Here is a 25,565-nt window from a genome sequence, read left to right on the forward strand (position 1 = left end):
TAAATTTTATTAACCTACGCACCTATTTTATTTGAAACTGGTGCCAAAATTAAACATATTGTGAAACAAAACCATTTTTCTCTCAACAATTCATTTGAAGTAATTATTATATATATTATATTAAAAATCAATAAAAAAATCGATTCACATTTAAAATATAACTTATATATTCGAATTAAATTTTAAGAAAAATTTTATTAGATTTTATTGCCAATTTTAGATATAAATGAATATTATGAATTATATAAAAAAATAGAGTAAAAAAAAATAATGGATGGATATCCAGCTCATTTATCATCATCTTACACATTGAAATCACATTATTTAAATAAACTTTATTCAAATAATGTACTATATAAGATATACTATACGGTATGCCTATTAAAAACTAATCGAATAGTACTGGGTACGAATAGTAAATTATTTTTTCTTAGAGAACTAATAAACAATTATACGATTCGAAAAAACGAATAATTTTAATATTAGATGAATAATTCGTTTTATTCGAATCAAATTATTTGGATATTTAAATTATTCAGTAATAATAAGTAGTGTAATTAGTAAGGTACATCAACTGCCTGTGTAAGGTTTTTTTATCTGTTGGAACTAATTTGCTGTCAAAAAATCACATGTTATTATGAAGAAACAATAAGAAAGACTCTTTGCTTAAAAATTGGCTTGGCATTATATAATGATGAATATGTGTTTTAGGGTTGACAAAAATAATATTTTCATAAAAAGAACCATTAAATATAATAAATTATGAAAATTTTCTTAGCATCATAATATTGATATTTATTTAAATAAGGAAAAATTGAAATAAACAGAGATTTTTTTCCTTAAATTTAAACAATAATTAAAATGATTTTTTTAAAATTTATTATATTAAAAAATTCATTTCAGGATTAACTCAGTATATAAAATCATATTTAATAAAATTTGTCAATTTACAATGTAGTGCAAAATATAGTAAAATAAGATAAAACCCATCGATTACTTATCTGCTCTTGCTCTCTCACTTAGTTTCACAGAGAGTATGACTTGTAGACTTTTGGGAAGTGATCGCGTGGGACTTGGGAAATAATTATATCCAGAGGTGAAAATGGCTAAGAAATAAAATTTGGATATGGCTCGTTTAATGTTTTCCAAAAGGTAGATGTGTAAACCAATAATTTATACAATGAAAGTAAATGTGCTATTTGAGTTAGGGTATCTTTAGAGCATAGAGCAAAAATGGGCGCGTAGGAACGCGCGCAATGGAAATATGGAATGGGATTATAGGGGTCTAATAACCACTTATATATGTGATTACCTCTAGCTAATATTATAAATGATGGTGTAATTTCAATATTTGGGATTACTAATTGATTGGCAGGAAGATTCCGAGTGGCTAAATAAGGGTATACCGGGTGCTGGAGTAATATTTGTCTGTTTCCATTACACCCAAAACAAACCCAATAATTCTAATAATTTTACTTTACAAAATGAATGTTAGAGATGTTTGATTTATTATTAGAAATTTTAATATTTGGGTTATAAATTAATATTAAGTTTTGGGCAGCGATAATTTTATACCGTGAAAGTGGAAAATCTGTTATTATGACATAATATTTGGTTCTTTAATAAAAAGTGTATTAGTATTATATCTATTAACGAATATTAGTAATAAGGGAACTTGAGGGGAACGTTTATGATAGATGCCGTTAAGGGGCATGATTAAGGTAATATATAAAGAGATATAAATAAATATTTTTTATAATTTTTGACTTGATATAATGATTGTGTGATTTGTTGTTGGATTGGGTATGTCTATTTGAGATTTCGTTTAATATTTGTTATTTTAAATTGACAACAAATATATGTTTTACCATGCACTAAAATGAAAGGGCAGAAATATAAAAGCATAATATTACTGGTACAGGGACCTGAATTGAAATGGATGATAAAGGTATCTTAGTCTTCTTAGCATAATACAGACTCTATACAATTATTTTATGTAACAAGAACTGTTGGGATAGATATTGCTGAAGAATTTGTATTATATAAGGATTTATATAAAAAAAATTTATTTGAGTTTGAAGAGTTTTTAATGGAAACTTCTAAAAAGGTTTGAATACAAATGGTAAAATAAACACAATGTTATATAGAAATATACTTTAATATTAGGTAAATATGGAGATGTTTTCTATAACATAATTTTAGGCATAAAATAGTGAATAATTAAACATCATGGATCAGAGTATTTGTCGAATATGAAGTTGGTTTTTTGGTAAATATATTTGAGGCTAATAAAAATAAGGGTTTAGTTATATGCAAAATATATAAAAACTTTTTAAATAAAGACTCTCCTTCAACGCCGTCAATAGGGGAGGGGGAGCCGTCGCGTTGATGAATAGAATTCATTAAAGAAAGAAGCTACAGTTTAATGTACCTAATGATTAATATATTATCCTTATATTTTGCTATGGGCAAAAATAATTTAGGAAAAGATTGATATGAAATAATTTATGTTTTCACCAAAATATTTTTTTCTAATATACTCAATCTATATATGGGTTTAAAGGATTTTCTTTCGCTAAATAGTTTGACATTGGAGTGATTGAATTGTGTAAGGCTATATTGTAAAGAATAGTCTGGTGGAATCTATATAAACTTGAACATATCTGTAAAATTCCTGATAAAGGATAGGAAGCGTAGCAAAAATAGCGTCTAATTTGTTTCCAGAAAAGATAGTAGAGCGTTTTGGGGAGAGAAGTGTTATAATGAGATATAATATATATAATTAATGTTATAAATATCATATACAATACATTATTATGATGATTGACATTATTGATATGTTATATACGAATTGCGATAGATATGTCACACACGAGTTACCATATTGATATATATATATATATGTAATAAACGAATTTTATATTGGCGAAGTATTTCTAATTATGAATAAAGAAGAAAAACCAATTACTAGTGGTGAAATGAATATATCAAGTGAAACGAATAATATTAATCAAGTAAATAATATTAGACAAATTAAATTTGATAACTTTGATAAACAAAACAATTTTTAAGATTATATTGAATATATAGATTAGAGGAATATTAATAAATAAGGAAACCAAGAAAAAAAATATTATTTGCTTATATGGGGATTAGTAATTTGGCAGAGATGACGTCATTTATATATCCAAGAATCTTGAAGGAACTTAATTATGAGGAGATAATTGAAGTGGGAAAAAAGTATTTAAGCCTATTTCAACTTTATTCAGCCCAAGAATTAAGTTTATTCGAATAGAAAGAGGGGAAGGTGAAGCAGTTGCTGAGTTTGCAGGCCGGCTTAAAAAATTGGCACAGAGTGTAAATTTGAATCTGACCTGGATGGGAGATTGAGAGATCAAATGGTGGCTGGAATCAAAATGGGTGCATTGGAGAAAGATATTCGCACCAGATTTCCAGATGAAATAAATGACATGGGAGAAAGGGTGAGTTTTCAAATAGTTTTAAATATGGCTTTGGCAATGGAAAGAGATGAGGATTAAGTTACAAATATGATGGTAAAAAAAAGTCAATAAACCTAAGGAACAAATAAAGAATAATTAAGGAAATTTTTTTAATCAAAAGTACCCATATAATAATAATAAAGAAAAAGGAAATTTTAGTTATTACAATAATAATAATTATAACAATTTTAAGTATAGAGATAATAGTAAATTTAACAAAAATGATATGGTAAAAACAATGACCGCTCACGATGTGGAAGAACTCACCTCTCTTTTCAATGTTTTGCATCAAGGGTGAAATGTCACATTTGCCAAAAGGTAGGGCACTATGCAAAATACTGTAAGGGATGTAAGCTACATGCTATGCACCAAGATGACAATGACTCATCAGATTCGATTAATAACATTTCCCAAATTGGTAGAAACAGTGCTGAGATATCTGTAAGGATAAATGGAGTACCTATTGAATTTGATTATGACGGGCGCACAGGTATCGCTAATTGGGAAACAATATTGGGATGAAATTGGCAGACCTAAGCTTGGACCAACAAATCCTTTGTCAGTTTACGGTAACCAGCCGCTGGACGTACTTGGTGAGACTATGGTAAGGGTGCGACTTGAAAAGATGAGTAGATCTACCGATTGTGATTACCCGTTCAAATGACATACCTATATTGGACTTTACCATACGAAGTATCACAAGTAAAGATGTTATAACAATCGATAAACAAATTGCTGGCATGACGACAGAATTTTTCAGTGTTTTTTGACAAGCCAGGACGAGTGAATGATATGGAAGTTAGCATACACCTGAGTGAGGCAGCAAGGCCGAAATCATGGCCAGCGCGTAGAGTACCTTTTCCATTACGAAAACCAATTGAAATGGAACTCGATAGATTGGTTAAATCAGGAATATTGAAGATGACCCAACAAAAACTCTTATGACGTGGGAGACTCCAACAGTAAACTTACGCAAAACAAATAGAGAAATCAGGATTTGTGCGGATTTTAAGGTGACATTAAACCCATTTATTTTATACGACTATCATTTAATACCAACGGATGATAATCTTTTCACCAAATTACAAGATGGTTGGAAATTTACGGTAATAGATTTGAAAGATGTCTATTTTCAATTACCAATAAAAGAGAGTTCAAAAGAATACTTAACCAAATCAACCCATATTGGTTACTTCCAATATCAATGTATGCCTTTCGGCCTTTTTAGTGCGCCGACCATTTTTCAACGATATATGGACAATTTATTACAGGGCTGCCAAATGACTGGAGTATACCTTGACTATATTATCATAACGGGAAAAAATGATGTAGAATATTTGAATAACGTAAAAAAAGAGTATTAATGAAATCAAATCAGGTCGGTATCAAAATGGGCCAAAATACTTTTTTTAATAGAATCAATTTCTTTTCTAGGTTTTGTAATAGATAAAAATGGCATGCACCCAGCGGAAGGAAAAATAGATGCTATTCGAAGGATACCAACTCCTAAGAATATACACCAATTACGATCTTCTTTAGGACTTGTGAATTATCACGAGAGATTTTTGCCACATCTGCATCGTATCGCCTCTCCACTGCATAAATTAACAAGCATTAAAAGTTCCAGGGGTTGGTCTGTCAGGGAACAAGAGGTATTTGATAAAATAAAACAGCTTTTGTCGACATAAAACGCTAATTCCGCATTCGTTAAACTTGTCAATTATAATGGAATGTGACGCCCCCAACACTAGTTTTGGAGCTGTGCTGTGTCATTTAGTGAAAAAGGGTGTTAGCAGAACTATCGCTTTGCTTCGCGAACATTATTGGAGTCAGAAAAAAATTATGCACCAATGGAAAAAGCGGCACGAGCTCTCCTGTTTGGAATGGAAAAATTTCATACTTTTATTTTTGGACGATAATTTATATTGCGAACAGATCACAAACCCTTCGGAAATTTATTTGGTGATAAACGGGAACTACCTAAAATATCCAATAGTCTATTAACGCGCTGGGCATGGAAAATGTTCGCATGTGATTTTGATAATGAATATCGTCCAGGAAAAGAAAATATAGTAGCTGATACATTATCTAGAAAGGTATAGAGTCAAATAACGACCAAAAACAGCTATAAATTTGTACTGGTCAAGTTGAACTCCAGAAAGAAACAAGGAATGATAGATTGCTTAAAAAAGTAATTAAAAACATTGAGCGAGGATGGGTGGGGTTTGATGCGAAAATTGATGCAGAGTTTGTTTGTTTTAATAATCGTAGAGAGGAATTGTCAGTAGATCATGATGTCATTAAATGGAATGGAAAGTTGGTAATTCCAACTGCCTTAAAGAAATCAATATTAACTATTATACACTGAGGGCATCCAGGAATAAATGCTATAAAATCAATCTTTAGCATGTATTGTTGGTGGCCTAATTGCGATAAAGACATTGAACAACATGTTCGTCAATGTATGCCATGTCAAAGTAACCGGTTGGAACATCTCTAATATGCCATGGGAACGCATTCATTTGGATTTCGCGGGATCTATTGATTCGTATTCATGGTTAGTTGGAGTTGATGCACATTCTAATTGGGTTGAGGTCGAGTTGATGAAAGAGACCACATCTACGACAATGATCAGGGCTCTAAGAAAATGGTTCGCACGTTTTGGAACGTCAAGACAAATTGTGTCAGATAATGGTCCTCAGTTTATTTCTGGGGAATTTCGTAAATTCTGTTTTGAGAAAAATATTAAATTAATACATTCAACACCTTACCATCCTAAAACGAATGGGTTAGCTGAAAGAACAATACAAACACTTAAGAGTCGATATTTTGCCACTAGGAAAGATATTAGGGAGCCAGAGGAAGCTATGGGAGAAGTTTTGACAGCATACAGAATGGGCGAGCACCAATCAACTGGACGTTCACCGGCAAAATTATTGTTGGGGCGAAATCTAAAGATGGATTAAATTGGTTACATCCAAATGTTAGGGATGAGATGGAACGATCTAATATACGACAAATAACAGCGCATGATGAACACAGTTAAATGAGGGAATTCGAGATTGCACAACCCTTATGGGTACACAATGAAATAAATTCAGGTTAAGAGAAGGAATTATAAAATCCAGAACTGGTGGATATTCTTATTTGGCAGAAAGCAAGGTTAGAATGTTACGAAAGCATGCGGATCAACTTCGAAAACGGGAGGTACCTAAAGAAATGGAGAAGTCTGGGAGAGAAGAAGAAAATATGGAGTCAGAGAGAGAGGAAGAAAATGAAGAAAATATGGAGTCAGAGAGAGAAGAAGGAAATAAAAAAAAATAGAGAGTCGGAAATAGTTGAGATTTTGGAAAATGTGGAAAGTAACGGAAAACTAGAAACGCGGAAATCACAAAGATCTAGGAAACCTACAAATCGGCTCATTGAGGAGTTGTAAAATCATAAGTGTTATGTTATTAATGAGATATAATTATTATTAATGTTATAAATATCATTGATTGACATTATTGATATGTAATATACGAATTGCGATAGATATGTCACACACGAATTACCATATTATATATGTAATAAACGAATTTTATAACAAGGTTTAAAGAAAAGTGTGGCTAAAGAAATTTATTCAATTGGTTATTAACGTGGAGATTAATATTAAAATTACCAGCAAGGATAATCATTGGGTTATTTAATAATTGATTTTGACTTTCAAGGAATTGTATTTACTCATATAAAGATGTTATAGGGCTATTATATATAGCACATATCCATAACGCGGAATAAATTAGGTACGATGGAAATTTAATGTGGCTGGATTTACAACGATATGAAACATTTTCTGAATTAAACATAAACTGCGTGATAGAATTATTGTAACATATTGTTATTCCACCAGCACCTCTTGGAAAATGATCATTATTTAAGACAATGTGGCCAAAATCTTTTATATGATTATAAAGAATATTGTATGTCAACAAATAATATAATGGAATCACTTTAATAGCGTTTCTGTGTTCAGAAAATGATTGACATTTTGTAAGAAAAAAGCTAAACTGGTACGGCGAATATCTGGTTTAAGTAACAAAACAAGGGGCAAATATTTTGTTATAACCGGGCCATTTCAGTGTTTATCATTTGTTTAGGATCAGCAAATTGGATCCAAACAATATCAGGTGGTATTTTAATAACAAAATCTTCTATTATTCCTATTGCGCCATTGAATAGGCCATCGGAAATTAAAATGCTTATTGTAAGCATGTACCCTCTAAATTATAAGCTTTACCTTCTGAGCTATCATCATATGTTGGGAATCAGTACAGTTGACTAGTATGGATCAAATTTTCGTAGTTTTTTTTGTAAAAGGGAGGAGTTGCTAAATTTTACTAGGGCATTTGTTGAAAATAAATGTAAAATATTTACCGGTAAAGTGGGAATAAACTTTTGGTCGGGATAACATCTGCATGAAACATTAATAAATCTGAAGGAATCATGGTAAAGCAGGTGGACAGACGACTAAGAGCTTTAGCAAATTCTATATTAAATTTTTGGCGCAGTTCTTAATTCGTAATATTTAAATAACTCCCATAACGGACTAGCGATAATTATTAGTAACGGTAATCCCTGGGCTTAATTGATGAAAATTAATACAATAATATTCCAACGGGGCAGAATTCATAAATATTTATTGAGCGACAATTAGTATGGTAAAAATTTTGTGTCTTAAACATAATATAAATAAGTAACATCGTATATCACTGGATAGTATAGTTTCTTGGAGGAGTTGTATTATAGATAGACAAAAGGCTGAATGGAGGAGGGTCATTTCTTTTATTGCATGAGCTACTTTTTCAGTTGTTGCACAAACTAATATATCAGGAAGGTCAATTAGTCCATTTATTAGTCTAAATATTCGTTTTAGTGATTGGTTCAAAGCTTTTATTAAAACGCTTTTGCCTACTCCATTACCTTTAATAAAATGATAGGACAACTGAGCACTAGAGGTAAAAGACTTGACGTTCATTAGATAAATTTTTTGCTCAAAATTGGGGGAATATATTAATTCCCAACACAAATTTTCAGGTAGTAAGATGGGGAAGGTGTATCTTTGAGTTATGCCGGTGGAAGAGGTGTTTTCTAAAAGAGATATCCATATATTAATATCTATATTATCTATCCTAGTTAATGTATATAGATATTATTATTTATATCCACTATAGTATCGTATTATCGAATTTCATTAACCTCAGTTATTGTCTGAGATATCAGCCTTAATTTTAAAGTATTTAGCCTTAATAGTGGTAATAATGGTAAGATTCAAACTATACAGTGCAAAAAAATTTTAAGGTTCTAAATCAACTTCATCTCGCCAATGAACATATAAAAGAATATGCTCCTCGATAATATTATAATTCTTGTTGGAGTGCATTAAAATTTCTTACGATATATCAAAAGCTTCCGGGCCAGATGGTCAATGTTCTAATGTATTAGCAAAGTTATTGAGATATAACTTGTATATCTGAGGGGTAACCCAAACACTATTAAATTCTATAGCTTTGTATAAAGGGGTAGTAAGTTATAGCGAGCAGCTATAATTATTTTATGATACAAAAAATTGTATGGTGCTTATAACAAAGGCGTCTTTTAAGTTATAAAGTTGTAATACGTGTTTCATCAATAGCTCGAGGGATTGCCAATACTATTGAATCAACATAGACAGGAATGTTTATAATACTACTTTTTTTTAAACTACGCTAGGTAATGAAAGACAATAGTGGTTCTTTGCGTAGTTGAAGAGAAGAGCTAATTTTACGGTTTTGCAATTTTAATCCACTCCAAAAAAGTTATATTTCCGAGAACATATTCTTTTATATTTTTCATGGCGAGATGAGGTTGCATTAGAAGCTTCAAATTTTTCAGCATTATACATTTTTAAAATTACCATTATTACCACCAATAAGGTTAAACTGATATCTCACAATTAACAACTGATGTTAATTAGATTCTAGAATACGATAATATAGTAGATTTAAATATTAATACAAATGATAATCCACTAGCTGATATAGATCAATTTTTGAAAACAATTCTCCCAATGACATAACGCGAAAATACTCTTCCAATCTTACTACCTGAAAATGCGTATTGGATTTTAATATATTCCCTTAATCGAACAATTAATGCCATATCTTTATTTACCATTAAAATTTCCTTCTATAATTTTGTTAGTCTTCATGTAGTTGAAATTTACCCCTTATAATTTAATATATAAAATGACATAACGCGAAAGTACTCTTCCAATCTCACTACCTGAAAATGCGTATTGGGTTTTAATATATTCCCATAATCGAACAATTAATGCCATATCTTTATTTACCATTAGCATTTCCTTCTATATTTTTGTTAGTGGTCATGCAGGAGTAGGTAAGAGCGTTTTAATTCTCGCTTTATACCAATTAATTAAACATAGATTTATTAATTTTTGCACCAACTGGTAAAGCGGCTCATGCGATGAGGAATAACACTCCATTCTGTTTTTGTATACCCTACACAACCCCCCCAAGAATTTAATATACTTTCAAGTGATTTAAGTAATGCATTACGGTGTTATTTATTTAGATTATGTTTAATAATAAACCAAACATTTATTCTTACCTTACCCGCAAATATTTAACATTTATTTTCAAAAAATGCCATAAGTAACAGCCTTTAACAACTCCGTCTTATTACAAGGAAATATTACGAAAACTATTTCCTCTGGATATAGATACCTTCCTGGTCATCTACTCCCAACATATAAAGGCTCAGAAGGAGCTTTTAAATATACAAAATACCTGTGGTCTTTCATTAGAATATTTCGAATTATTATAAAAATATATGCTTACAACAAACATTTTAATTTCCGATGGCCTATTCAATGGCGCAACAGGAATATTAAAAGATTTCGTCTTTAAGATACCACCTGATATTGTTTAGAGCCAACGATTAACAATAGGGCGTTAAATCTCAATATATACACGATGCCGTTACTATCTTGATTCCCCTATATTGAACTCCTTTAACCACCGTCTCAAGACGAATTTACATTAGTCAAGGAGTCAATGTAAAAATCATACGAACACATTTCCCATTAGCAGATGCTATCACTATTCCTAACAAAATGATATTGCAATGTGGTATGTGGCCTGTTCGTGTGTTACTTGTTTACTAGGTCTATTTGTAATAGGTAATTTCCCTACCTTATCTTTTACTCGTTCACAACAAATAGTAAACATTGACTCAGTTAACACAAAATATTAGCCCCTGGTTACTTAAAACACCGATTCGCCATACTAGTTTAATCTTTTTCTTACATAATGTCCAATCATTTTCAGCACACAGAAATACTATTGAAAGTGATTCCATTATATTATCACATGATATTTTATTGTTTACAGAAACTTAAACAATCACCTGTTCAGGTCTCTCTTACTACTATTTTATACCTATCATTTTTTATCATTTGTTAAGGTTACGATATGTCGCTATTCGTCAAGAAGTATTCGAATTACCTCAACGAAAAGGCTATTACTTACAGGCATATGGGCTTTGATTTTTGCAAAATTAAAAGAGGGTACGGTATTTTAAAAAAAAAAAATTTAAATAGTCAAAAATATATACAATCGAAGAATATCTTATTCGGTATTTTAGAATTTTTGATAGAAACATTGATTTAGAAACTGATTAATTTAACAAAATGTAGTTCGATTTCAAAAATCTCCGATTTTGCTCTAATCTTTATAATTTAGGAATTTAATTTTCAATTTATTCTTATTCGTAAAAGTAGATTATTTCACTTGGGAATAAATGAAATCTTGGCAAATATTTAATGTTATCCAATTTAGATCATTATTTAATATTTACTTTATATTTCTATATTATAATATAGGAAAGACGGTGTTCTAAGGACCATGAATCCAGACAAGGTGATTTAAACAATTTAAAAAGTATTATTTATCACCAGGATTCTATCTCGAGAATTTCGCATCTAATCAACTTTAAAACCCAACCCTTTCTAAATACCAGCGACCTATCCGATCCGATATATTAAATTAGTGGATATGGAATCATCGAAATTAGATTGAAAGATGGCACTGTAGATGTAGTCATTTATACCCTATATGGTCATCTACGTACTAAGGACTTTTTAGTTGATTTGATACGGAATTCTCCAAATTGTGTTATTCTTTTTAAATAGTTGATTTAATCTTAAAATAATTCACAATTACAGCTCATCAAATCATTACCCGTGTTACAAAACCAATTGGACGCTCTACTTAATTTCAATGTAAAATTAAATAATGCCGTTTCATTTTTTTAAATAAATATATGATGAAATTTCCAAAGATTATCACTTTCCTCTTTACTTCATCTGTTCGAGCTAACACCCTATTAAAAAATAACTATAAAATAGTTTCATATATTGACCAAAACAAAATCACCCTTGGGGGTTACCTTGTGGAGGTTTTCACAAAAATAGAGCCGCTTATTTAATTGAATATCATTGCGAATCAAAATTTAATAGAATGCTAATTTTAAAAATAAAATGTTAAAAGTAATTTGAACCTATTTCTATGAATTTATAATCAATAACAATGTTTTTATTTTTTGGTATATTTTGGTAACTGTTAATTTGTTAACTTTTATCAATCAGTTAACTTAAAAAATTATAAACTTTCCCCAAAGAAAACATAATTTAAGAGCCATAATATAAAGTCAACATTAGTAGCATTTATTAAAATAACATTGAAACCATAAATTATGAAACATTTTGTGTTTTATTTCACTCTACACGAATTTTATTTTAGTTTCTTCCATAATTTTTGAAAGTCCTCGAAATGTTTATTATTTGTTGGATCAATTTATCACCACCATCTATAAGGAATTTGGTCGTTTATCATATGAATATTCATTTTAAAGCATTTTTTTATTTTCTTTACCTCAAGTCTCATATATATAATTAGTGTCATAATATACTGCCAACTCAATGTATATCTGTCTTTTAATTTCTTCAGGAAAACAATTAACCTATAAATCAAAAGTTTGGTAAAGTGCAAAATTCGCTTAGTCGGTTATTTTGTAAACGTTTTTAATTTTTTAAGTAAACTGATTAATAGAAATAACTAGCCAACAGTACCGAAATATCTCGAAAAATAAAAACATTGTTTTGATAGAAAATCTCTGTTAAGAACATATATTTTTTTTAAATGTTAATAATATTTTAGTCATAAGTGGAAATTTACTGGCAAAAAATTGTTTATTTTTGTTTATAACGGGTACGGATAAAAGCCTTTTATATCAATCTCTTGCTTTTAGAATTGGAACTGTAATAATCTATTTAGTCTATAAAATTTAAAATTTTATCAAGCTTTAGGACAAGTTATAATTAATGGGATTGACCGTTCTTTATCATCTTGACTCATTGGAAAACAATTGTTATTTAAAATTTTAACTTTTAAAAGAACGAAATTCTTAAATATATAGGCAATTCGATCTTACTAATGTGACCTCAACTTTAAATAGATTTAATAAATATACACAAATGTCATGTAAATCCTAAAATTACAATATTAAGTGCAATCCCTGTGATATTAACAACGCCATAATCAACAACTGTTTCATTCTTTTATTCCGCGATTTGGTGCGACTTTTTGCGTGTTACAATGACGGGAATATGAATTTATTAGGTCATTTTTTAATTTTTTATAAAGACATTATATTTAAATTAATATCCAAATTTGCATATTCGATGTGAAATATATTGTTTATATTTTAAAACCAATAAATAATTAGGGTAAGATTAAGTAGATCTAATGCAAAATTAGCTCTTATAGACAAACGCATATCAAATATTTTAATGATTGATATATCCTTTTCCTTTTAATATATAACTCTTTCTCTTAACTTAGAGTTTTCGCGATTTATACCCAAACAAATATATTCCCTTTTTCTAAGGATTATAATTTTTAAAATAGGAATATTTCATCTGTTCAGTATTATTTTATCAATTGTCCGAGACATATTCGCAGATATACCATATATATTAAATCATAACTAAGAATTCATTTTCCTATAGAGTTATTTTATTATTTTTTAAAAAAGAAATCTTTAGTTTTATTGTTTTTAATTATATTTTAATACCTTTTTAGTTACCCTTTACAATTTTTAAAAATTTGATTTTTTATAAAAAATAAATCCCTTTCCATTTTTGATATTTATTTTATCTAGCATTTTATTTTAATATATATATTTTTTTAAACAGAAGCTTATTGGACCATGAACAAAAAACAATCCAAAGAAGCGCTCGAAATTTACAAAAATTTTTTGCTGAGGATGGACAGAGTTTCTGAATTTCTAAAATCGGCCGAAGTTATTTTTTATATAAATCATATAAGTAAAAATATATAATTCTGAATCTGATTAATCTGGCAATGTGGTGATATAATTATCGATAACCGATTAATAATATTACGCAATCCCCACAAAAATATTTTTGATTAGGCAATTTATTTAAAATTTATTGTTTGATTTTTTTTAAAGTTATTGGCGAATATTTTTACCATCATTTCTTGGCTCATATATTTGTTCATTATAATTTTACTGTTGTGTTATGCCGATGAAAGATACACAGTGAGACCGAACTCAACGATACCGCCTCCCTATCTTTAACCCTAAATCGGCCCCTCCACTATCAAGTCTTATTTACGCTTATCAAAGGTTCTATAATATTGAAATAGCTTTATATTGACCAAAATATAACCAACCTAGATGGTCACTATGCATGAAGGCTTCACTGTAGATATAAAAATTTTTTATATTTAAATATTTAAAAAATGATTTAATATTATTTACTAAAGGCTGCTGGTATTGATAAAAGTGATATTCCGGATATAACTAAAGTATTCGTATTTTATCCATATAATATTTATATTTTAAAATATTCTCTTCTTTAATTAATAAATTTCTTCATGATTTAATTTTACCAACAATATTTGGAAAAAAAAGATTCCTACAAGTTTATTGGAGTCCATGGAACAGCACTTGGCATATCTGGACACTTCTACGAATAGTAAGAAAGATAAAAAGCTATCATCTTCCTCAGTCGCTACTAGCCATGATAAATTTAGTGATAAGACTGTTTCGAATGGGTAAATACTAACACCGTTTTCTGATTATTTGATGTTTCACCTATTTTTATTATAAATTAAAAATTGTCTTTGAAGTTTCTAAAATATATGAATGAATTTATTATTGTTGTAGTTACCGGTAACTAATTACATTTTGCGAAAAATAGCAAACTAGTCACTTTTAAAAATATGTTAATCTTATAAACTTTGTATTAATTTCCAAATTTCTGAATTATTTTTATTAAATATAAAGTATCACTTACATAGAGCGCTCCTGCCGAACGCTTGTTTAGCCTAGGGCTTATATTTTTAGAGTAGTCCTATTCAAAAACGAAACAAATAGTAAACTATTCGTAATTCCTTTTATAAAATTTTATAAAAAAAATAATATAAAAATGATGGGTTATATAAATTATCTGCTATGTAACTATCGATATTAATCTTAAAACCTAATCATCTCTTGAAATTTAACAATATAATTATTATATTTGAATTAAAAAAATGTTATTACTAAATAATGGGTAACAAAATTGTTATATGGAGGAAGCTAGAAGGAAGAAAAAAACTAATATTTATTAATAGGCCTTTTTATATATTAAATTTATGGCTCTCATTTAGGCATTTTCTGGAACGGAACATTCCCAGAATTATCGTTCCAATTTCGTCCTTATTCTATAATTTCCCCCAAGTCCCTTTTCTGGAATATGTCCGGAACTTTTCGTTCCATGTCCATGATCGGAATATAACAACAATCAAACGAACGTTTAGATATTGTTGAGGTGGTCAACATGATGTTTATTAATATTATTATTAAAGTTTAAAGTTATAATTAAATAATGATTATTTACAAATTGATTTTATTATTTTACCTTAAATATTGTAAAATTAATACATTTGGAAAATTTTGTTCAAGTTTGTTCGTTTTTTTTGAGGGTAATTATAAAGATGATAACGAGTTTGTTTCCCTAAATTAAATGTTTATTAAAATAAAAGTATTAAATTAAGATAAATCCGCTAATAGATATAAAGGTTCATATTGGTTTCGAAATATATATCGTTTCGTTGCGGGTTTTATAGATGGATTTTTTAAAACTGATCATATTTTATTTTATTAATTGACTTGAACCAAAAAATCGAATAAATATTTTAAAAAAGTTTGCAATAAAAACGAAATAAAAATTGATATCTTAAAAATAAAAACTAGAGCTATGCCGATATTAAATATCATATCGGATCGGCACCGATATTTAACGCTTTCCAGAAATATCGGATCGGGCCGATAACCTTAAAAACCAGATCCGATCTTTTTACTTTACTTTTTTTTGTTATTTTATGTATATTTATTTTACATTAATAATATTTTCTAAATAATTTTTTTTTAAACAATGCAAATGCACAGCACCCCTTAAATTTAATTTATTTTTTAAAATAGATTTATAGTATTTTAAAAGTTTTTTTATAAAAATAGAAATGAACACTCAGAGTTTTATTTATTTTAAATCTTTTTAAATAATAACGCCAATTTTATTATTTATACTTTAAATAAAAGAATTTTTTTAAATATGGTATCTATATTATGGAAATATTTTACAAAAGACAAAGATATTTTGCAAAATGCGTTATCTGCGGAATTCTAATTTCACGGGGAGGAATCATAAAAAATTCATTTAATACTACCAATTTTCGTAAACTTTTTAAAATTTATTATAGAAATAAAAAAATTACTATTTTTTACATAAAAAATATTGATTTCTTAATTACATTTGGTTCTTAGGTTTAAAATTAATTGGTTACAAAAGCTTAAATTAATAAAAAAATAAATATTATTTATGTAAATTACCCAATTCATATTAAAAAAATGGTGCATTTCATTTGCTATTTTTATAGTTTATATGATGATATAAATGAATGAAAAAATATATGCTTAGAAACACTATAAATGGTATATTTTTATATTTAAAGCCCTCCGGCAGAAATCGTAGACGCTTTCGCAGCCCTGAATGACAATAACCGAACGTACAACGATTCAATAGCTCGAAACGATAAATTGCGCGCTTCTAATTTCGACTCCTTTGAGAGAAACGTGTTTAGGGATTACAAAGATTTCAAGGAGGATTATTCTGACTCTGGAATCAACGAAAAGGACAAGCAGGAAGCCCTGAGGGAAGAAGCGAAGAGACTTGATAAATACAAGGTAATCGAAATTACTTTAATCAGGATGTATTAAATCATTGATTTTTTTATAAAATAAGACAAAAAATTAAAAATTTAAATCGTTTTTTTTTAAAAAAGTTGGATTTTATATGACCAAAACTTTAAACTTGAGGATTTATGTAATATCTTATTTATATGATATCCTGCTTTCATATAAAAAGTAAATTTGGAACATTTTACAAATATAAAAATATTAAAAGATCGGTTTCATTATAAAGTGCAACTTTTTTAAATTTAATAATTTTAAGCATATAGGATACTGCACTTAAAACATGATGAAAATGAGGAATAATACTATTAGTATAAATTTTTATTTAGGAAATATTTTAACACATAGATAACTTTTCATATATTTATTCTTTTTTAATGATTTAGAGATAATAAGTTTAAACGAGAAAATATAGGATAAATTATTTTGCTAATGCTATATTAAGTAGAATCCTGATGAAGTTAGATAAAACACACTAACAGGTACTATTCAAGCATATTTATATTTAAGTCAATAGCCAAAACTATGTAAAATTTGTGAAGAAATCCTAAAAAATATTCATAAAATAATTTGTCAAAAAGTTATAAATACTGGATTCAAGAAAATTATCGAACATATCAGATTGTAAAATATCAGATTCTATCGAACAATGACTGGCACACCTTAAGAATTAAACACCAAGCCAAATAGAAACATTGAATAAAATATTTCTTTCTCCTTTCATAATAAATAATGTCTCGGACCTTAATAGGTGAAAATTCTAAAGTACATTTGTTGTCACTGATAATGCATAAATAATCCTAATCTTCAAACAACTCATTGGTATAGCAGCTTTGGTGCAAGAATGTTTTACTCTTTTTACCTTAATTCGAATAGAAACAAGCTTGGACTAAAAAAGCTGGAAAATAAATTTTCTTTTAAAAGAATAAATGATAAAATTGTATATATTTAATTTGTTGTTGAAATTTACATTTAAGAAGGAATACTAGTTATATTGATTTTTTAGTACTACAAATATAAGATTTGATCACTTGTTAAACTGCTAAAATAAATTTAAGTAACATTCAGATATTTGTAGTTAAATGTCAAATGATTTGTATGATGAATTTTGATAGATTAAATTAAATTGAAATAAAATCGATTTTTATTTTCAAACCATGCCTTTAACCCTACTATTAAAAATACACATTATCTGAAATAAAACTTAAAAGGAGCATTATACGCCTTATAAACACTATTATCATTATTTTTATGTATACAAACAGTTAATTAAATTCTAACGTTATATAATTACCTTCTCAATCGTTTTTCTTCTTTTCTTTTTATCCCATCATCATTATATGATTTTTGCTTCATTAGTAATTAGATTTACTAGTTCTGTAAACATTTCTAATAGAACGTGTAAATATTCATTGACAAAAATCGAATGCTTTCAATGTTCGCCCTCCAAAAAAGGAACCATTCACGTTCGTTCAAAACTGAATATATTTTTTAACACAATATCCATGTTTTAAATTAATAATTTTATTTTGATACAGATAAATACAATATAACATAGTTAAGAAAACTATTTTTCTTTATAAAAAATTTTCTTATTAATTTTTAATATATAAAATTTATATATCAATTCTAAAAGATATTAAGAATTTTATACATTTAATAATTTTTACTTTATAGGATGTTACTAAACTATTTATTATATTTGAGTAAACTATAGTATAGGACAGATATTGGTGGGTTAAAAAAATTTAAATGTGACAAAGGAAACTGATTAAAAAATAAACCTTTTTTCTTAAATTCGGATTAATATTTATTTTCAAATGAATAAAAATAAGCATTTTTTAAAATTGAACGAACTTAAAACATGAATGCCTTCTTCAAAAAAAAGGAAAGCATTCACGTTCAAAGTTCATCAAAAATAAAAGGAACCCCAGTCATCATTTTTAAAAAAAAACTAACTTCAACAACATTAGTATTTTCTATAGAATATTACGTGGGTATAAAGCTCTCGTTTATTTTCCTCTTTTAGGGGTTGAAATTTCCACAATGTTTATATATTAAAACAATCAAATTATATATTGTAGTTGTTCTGGATTGCACACAATTACTACTTATATAATATTGAAATGTAAATACATTTTTTTTCTCGAAGCAATCTCTTCAACCCAATGCTTCTAAAAGCCAATCAACTACACCAATTCATTCCACCTACAACATTAAACAACCACAATCCAACAATATCAAACCAACTCCAGCGATAGATATTTTCGACTCCCTCATGGCAATGTCTCCTGAAGAAAAATTTAACAAAGCTAATAATTTTGGCAATTTTAACAACCTCAACGGAAACATCCTTCCACCTAATAATAATAGAAGCCAAAATGCTTTTAACCCTAAAAATGATTTGTTTGCGACAGATTTTGACGCTGTATTTGACTTATCACCCTCCTTGCCTCTTGGAAATAAGATGACCAATGGTTTGTTTTTAATTTATATGCTTAAGATATTTATAAGAGAACAAGAAACATTGCAGATTCTTAGGACCCGAGATCAGAACTCTAAAAGTGTTAAAACTTTATAAGGGTTGGTTCTCTCATATTTATAATATATGAGACTTGCAAAGAAATATATGAGGCTGTTTTGATCTATATCAGTTAAAATCTTGAAAGGAGAGACCATGTCTATCTAAATTTCATGACTTAATGTTACAAGACATTCTCACAATTAACAAAGTCCTTAATTATACATAAAACCCTCTCATGCATTTCCATATAGGCCATTTCTTAATATAATAAGTCTTAAAATGATATATAACAAATGTAACTGTGTTCTTCTGGAATCAAGGGGCTTAGGAATAATTTCTATAATATATCGAACATTCGATTATGTAAATGATAAAGTTAATTAATTTTTTTTAAATAATTACTCATCTTTAAATATAAGGGCCAAACTCATAAATTGTTTATTAGGGTCGGGTTAAATGTAATCATATTTAATTTTATTCATATGAAGGATTCATTCCTAACGATGGCTCCAACAACCTTTTCCTAAAGCCTAAAAATGAAAAACCGATTATGAAATCACCTTCTTCACCAATAAACGACGTGGTCAATTCCAACAAAGTTATCGTTAAGGGGGATTTGGAAAGTAGTCTCGCCAATCTAGCAGCTTCCTTTAACATACAGAGTCACGATCAAGCACTAAAAAAGTTTATTACTTTTATAACTAAGAGTAGAGACGTAAATTCCTGGAAAATTGGTTCTGGGGAAATTTCCCCGGGCCGGAAAAATTGTGGAAAATTGGGAGAAATAACGGAAAATTAAAAAATAACCACAAAATACACTTAAAACCTTTCAATTTTTTTTATTGAATAACTATTAAATTTGAGGAACTAAGGAGAAATAAAATAATTAAACAATAAAGACAAAAATACACTGTAAACGTTTCATTATTTTTTTGAATAACTTTAGTAATTACAAGAAGCACATATTTTTAAATTTTATGGGATGATAATGAATTAGAATCAACTATATTGTTAAATCGGAATCTGAACTCTTTTGATGATATCCCGAACATGATGTATTTGTTGTGTGACCCTTTAAATGTATGTTTGCCTGATTGATATTAATTCGACTCTTTCATTCTTTATTCTATTTCTCGTTGCGAAAATTATATAGCCAAGTCATTATCGCGAAACTTAAATCGCGAAGACAATATAGCGAAAACTATTTCGCGAAATATATCGCAGCCTAATATTAATTATTATTTTTTTATTAAAATAATTTATTTTATTTATATTATAGGTTATTGCCACTTTATATTTATTTTTTTTTAAAAATTAATATATTTTATTTAAGATATTTTAAATAAGTTTTTTCTACAAATTTTTATTTAATATATTTTAAAAATATTTTTTTCTACAAATTTTTATGAGATATTTTAAAATAGTTTTTTCTACAAATTTCTATTTATGATATTTATAAAAAGTTTTTTCTACAAAATTTTGTATTAGGGGTAAAATAGACCCCACCTTTTTTTTAACTTTTGTAGTAAGGATTAAATCGGTGGTGTGTGATGTATGCTTGTAAACCGAAGGTCCCAGGTTCAATCCTGGTAAGGAATTAAAAATTTTCGGGGGTTTCTTCGATGACGGATGGCTATAGACTATGATAAATTTCTGAGCTGAGAAATGCCATCCCGGTCACCGACAAGCTTGGACAGCCGGGTGCTAGATACTTGTCTAATAAACCAAAAAAGACGGCCAGCTGAACTCGTGGGTCAGATGATAACGATTTCTTGGCCAGCGCTAGGATGATGGTGACCTCGGGGGCCGTTCAAATGTCTACCAAGTTACAATGGACTTGATAGCGATACTCTGGTGGGAAATACAAATGGAGATCAGAAATAGAAATATAAATTATAATAGATAGCATGAGTAATAAAGTGGAGATAGATAGTGAAGGAGCTTACCACCAGAAAAGGTGAAAGCTAAAAAAAATAGTATTAAATGACGCAATTTGCAATTTTATTCCTTAAATTGAAATATATTATTGAAATTTATACAGTCGAATAAAAATATCAAAACGATTTATCAATCGATATTTTGGAGTATTCTTATCGATTCCATTTCTCCCACTGGAGTATCAAGATGGATCTCCCACTGGAGTATCGCTATCAAGTCCATTGTATCTTGATAGACATTGAGCTTGAACGGCCCGAGGTCACCATTATCCTAGCGCTGGCCACGAAATCGTTATCATCCTTTAATGACCCACGAGTTCAGCTGGCCGTCTTATTTGGTTTATTGGACAAGTATCTAAATATGAATATATCATCTTAAAATACCAGAATGATTATTGGTTAGCGCTTTTTTTTATATTTGGGTGTAAATACAAGTGAAAAACCTAAAAAATTTTTAAAAAATATAGGTTTCTTTGACATTTAATTAATGAGTAGGTTTAGAATCGAAAAATAATAGAAAATTTGTATGGCACATATTTCTGGCGTTATTGATTAAAATCTCTTCATTTTTGGTTTATACGTGTACATTTAGGTGTTAAGCATTATCCTAAAAAACATTTTAAAAATATTATGATTTGACCGAATGCCGAGCACAAAACCGACCAAATATTAAATGATCGATCGACTGAATTTGATAGTAATATTAATTGAAATATGTTCCATTTTGTTTTATTTATCTATAAATACATGTAAAACATCCCAAAATATATTTTTAAAATATCGTGATTTGACCGATAACCAATTTGACACTGGCCCAATGACTAAATACTACATTGCCGGCGTTATTCATGGGAAATTCTTTATTTTTGGTTTATACGTGTACATATAGCATTATCATAAAAAATATTATGATTTGACCGAATGCCGAGCTTAAAACCGAAAGTGGCATTATATTATGAAAATGGATTTCTTTTATTTGATGTTTTTTTAATTAAAAAAAATGATAAGCTGTATTGTAATATTATTTTTTTACAATTAGTGATTTTCACGCCGAAAATTTAAGCAAGAAATATTTTTTGAAGTGCAAAAAGATTTTTGAACTATTTTGATTTGAAACAAATTTTAAATCTTTTTTGAGGAATTCTTTTGTGAATTTTATTATAATAAACAATCTTTTAGGTGAAATCTTTTTTAGTTTTTTAAATCATTTTTGTAAAATTATCTATAAAAGGTGGATTTTCTAAATAATTTTTTTTAAAAATATTTATATTAAACCTTTTTATGTTATTTTATATGATCTTTTTAAGGATAATATTTTAATGTGACAATTGTTATATTTGTTATTATTTAAGATTTTTGAAATTTTTTGACCAAAAAGAGTAAAATATTTATATTGTAAAGATGTGAAATTATAAATTCAATGAAGATGTTCCTTGGAAAAATGACATATCATAATTAGATTTTTTTGACGCTAATGGAAAAATATGTATTTTTAACATGTTAAATTAAAATTTCAATTAAGATGTATACCATATAAAAGCGACAATTGTCATAATCGTAAAATAATTATATTTTATAAAATATAAATTATAATTTTTGCAATAAAAATTTTATATTTAATTTATATCAAAGACCTGCAGAGGTACCATCTGTACGGCCCGACCCGGATTTTTTTTCAAAGATTATTTTTGGCCCAGCCCGGGTTTTTTTAAAAAAAATTTCAGGCTCGCCCCGGATTTTTTAAAAATATTTATTTATTTTTATAGCTAATGGCGCTTTCAAATATTTGGTTTTAAAATATACGGCCCGGACCGGATATTTTTTAAAAAAAATTTCATGCCCGGCTTGTGTACCCTGGGTTAGGGCCGGGCCTGCAGGTCTCTGATTTATATTTAGTGAATATTCGTGAAATTTCCCTACCTTTAAATCTCTAACTAAGAGTAATAAAAATATGCCTTATTTATGCATAGTTATTTTATACCAGTTTTTGTTCTGTATATTAATGATAAATATATATATTTTTAAAAGAACAACTCATCAATGGACAAATAACAATACCAATATATCATCATCTAACGCTTTCCCTCTTAGGTCCTCGCCTAACACTATGACTAGCCTCAATTGGATACAAAATCAACAAGTTAGTATATTATATTTAAAATTATAGTTTATCATGGTTTAATTAACATAATTCTATGCTTCTATGGAAGGGGAAACGAAATCATAATAATTAGTAAATTTAAAATGAAAAACTGTACTAAATCATTAATAATGTATAAATCTGGAATTAAATTGTATATTCCATTTTCTTTAAGGTCCAGACATAAGATCTGAAAGTGATTTCGATTTTCACCAGATGGTGATAGATCTGATCGCATTCAATCAATAATTACTGATAGACGCAAAATTCTCTTCATTTTTTTTTAAAATATAGCCAAAATTCTGATAAATTTTATCTCAAAAGCCAAAAAAAACATTTTAGTTGTTAAAAACTGGATTAATTTATTGGTTTAACAAATTTTATTGTTTTATTTGAAAAATATAAATGAATGATGTTATATTATTTATAATCGGGAACTCGGAAAAAAAGCATTTTTACATTCCTGTTCTGAACAAAATAAAGTATGTCATTCCATGCCTCGGAAGGTTCTAGAACGCGTTCCTTTTTCTGAAACCAATTAGATGGTCCCGTCCAGGGTGTTGGGGGGGGGGTGATTTATAGAATATCGGAAGCCATCACATGATTTCGCCTTAAATATTAAATGGGTATTATTACATTTTAATAAAATTTGGTCTTTTTTAGCAAATAACTTGACAACTATTACTAGCCTTTCAGTATTAACTTTGTAACAATATTATTCATAATAATTTTAATACAATATTAAATTTATATTAAAATAGTTAAAATTATTTCAAATATGATTTAGATTTTTTTGTAAATAATCTTAATTTTAAAAGCTCATATTACAAAATAATATTGTTATGGAAGCAAACTGGAATTAAGAATTTAAAAAACGAATATTCTTGAATGAGTTATTATATTTAATTATGAAATTTTAAATATCATTTTTTGGAACATTCATGTCAAAATTTCGGGAACGTTCCCGAGATCACCGTTCCTGTTCCCTTCACGTTCCATAATTTTTTCCACATTCCCTTCTATGTCCCAGTTTATGATGCCATATATTCCATTTTTTACATAGCAACCTTCTACTATCAATGATAATTTACCCAGTAGTAACTGGGCAACTTTTCAATCTACATCTCCGATAAATGCCGCCACTGGTGTCAAAAATCCATTTCAACAGAATCAAGCTCAATCTTCACAACAACCTTTGGTTTTTTTACAAACTTCTTTAATATATATAACACTGTGTGACAAGAAAAATGAGAGAAGAAAATAAAAACACACGTCAAGTTTTAAAAATATTACCGTATAAAGACAACTTTTCGAAATCTCAAAAATCGTAAAATTTAGACCTTTATACGGATATATTTTAAAAAGTATCGAATAAAAATCCCTGAAAATTGGTGATAGTGTCAAACTTATATTTCTTTATAAATTTACTAATTTTTATAATTTTTTATCGATTGGTTTTTGAGAAAAATAGTAAAGAATTTCGTTTTGGGGTTCTTAAGTTTTCAATTTAAATTATCAAAATTATTAACTTTAGAAGATAAATTTTATATAATTTTGCTTCAAATATGCACAAGATTATATATTAATTCAAATTATGTTTCAAAAGTACTCTATGCTATGAAAATTCAACCAAAATCTATAAATTAAAAAGATCGGTACATATATTTTCGAACTTTTTAATTTGTACACTTTTATTGAATTTTCTCTACATAAAGCATTTTTAAAGCAAAATTAAGGTAATATTTATCTTTTTTAGTTGTATTTAGTAATATTTTATGCATTTATGATCAATTTATACCAAAATCAGATATCTGTACCCACTTTTTTAATTTGTACTCTTTTTGAATTGAGCAGAAGCAAAATTCATTTAAAATGCAATAATTGGTAATTTTTTCATATTTTTTATTAATATTTACCTTTTTTAGATGTATTTAAGAATATTTGTTTTTGATTTTCCAATGGAGTACCTTGAACCCGTAGTATGGGCAATAAATAATAATGCCAAATAACGAGTAGGAAGAAAGGAGAAGAATTATTTTTTTCGCTTAATTTTTCATAAACATAATTTCTTTCATTAATTTTTTTTTAAAATTGGATTTTAA

The 25,565-nt window shown here is 28.0% G+C and overlaps 1 protein-coding gene across 1 annotated transcript in view; it reads left to right on the plus strand.

The window, feature by feature from the left end:
• The window catches only part of LOC135924337 (phosphatidylinositol-binding clathrin assembly protein-like), a gene marked incomplete at its 5' end in the record, with an annotated part of 57,873 nt that overhangs the window by 24,042 nt on the left and 8,266 nt on the right, over positions 1 to 25,565 (plus strand). The window contains 12 exons of the mRNA XM_065459395.1: positions 11,004 to 11,106; positions 11,422 to 11,458; positions 11,764 to 11,820; positions 13,108 to 13,219; positions 13,795 to 13,901; positions 14,390 to 14,431; positions 14,538 to 14,680; positions 16,622 to 16,853; positions 19,015 to 19,339; positions 19,875 to 20,070; positions 23,352 to 23,463; positions 24,527 to 24,661. Coding sequence (XP_065315467.1) covers positions 11,004 to 11,106; positions 11,422 to 11,458; positions 11,764 to 11,820; positions 13,108 to 13,219; positions 13,795 to 13,901; positions 14,390 to 14,431; positions 14,538 to 14,680; positions 16,622 to 16,853; positions 19,015 to 19,339; positions 19,875 to 20,070; positions 23,352 to 23,463; positions 24,527 to 24,661 — 1,601 coding nt within the window. The remainder of the gene's footprint in view (positions 1 to 11,003; positions 11,107 to 11,421; positions 11,459 to 11,763; positions 11,821 to 13,107; positions 13,220 to 13,794; positions 13,902 to 14,389; positions 14,432 to 14,537; positions 14,681 to 16,621; positions 16,854 to 19,014; positions 19,340 to 19,874; positions 20,071 to 23,351; positions 23,464 to 24,526; positions 24,662 to 25,565) is intronic.

The sequence above is a fragment of the Gordionus sp. m RMFG-2023 genome, chromosome 2 (assembly GCF_954871325.1).
Source record: "Gordionus sp. m RMFG-2023 chromosome 2, tfGorSpeb1-WG-v2, whole genome shotgun sequence".
In the NCBI taxonomy this organism is placed as follows: domain Eukaryota; kingdom Metazoa; phylum Nematomorpha; class Gordioida; order Chordodea; family Parachordodidae; genus Gordionus; species Gordionus sp. m RMFG-2023.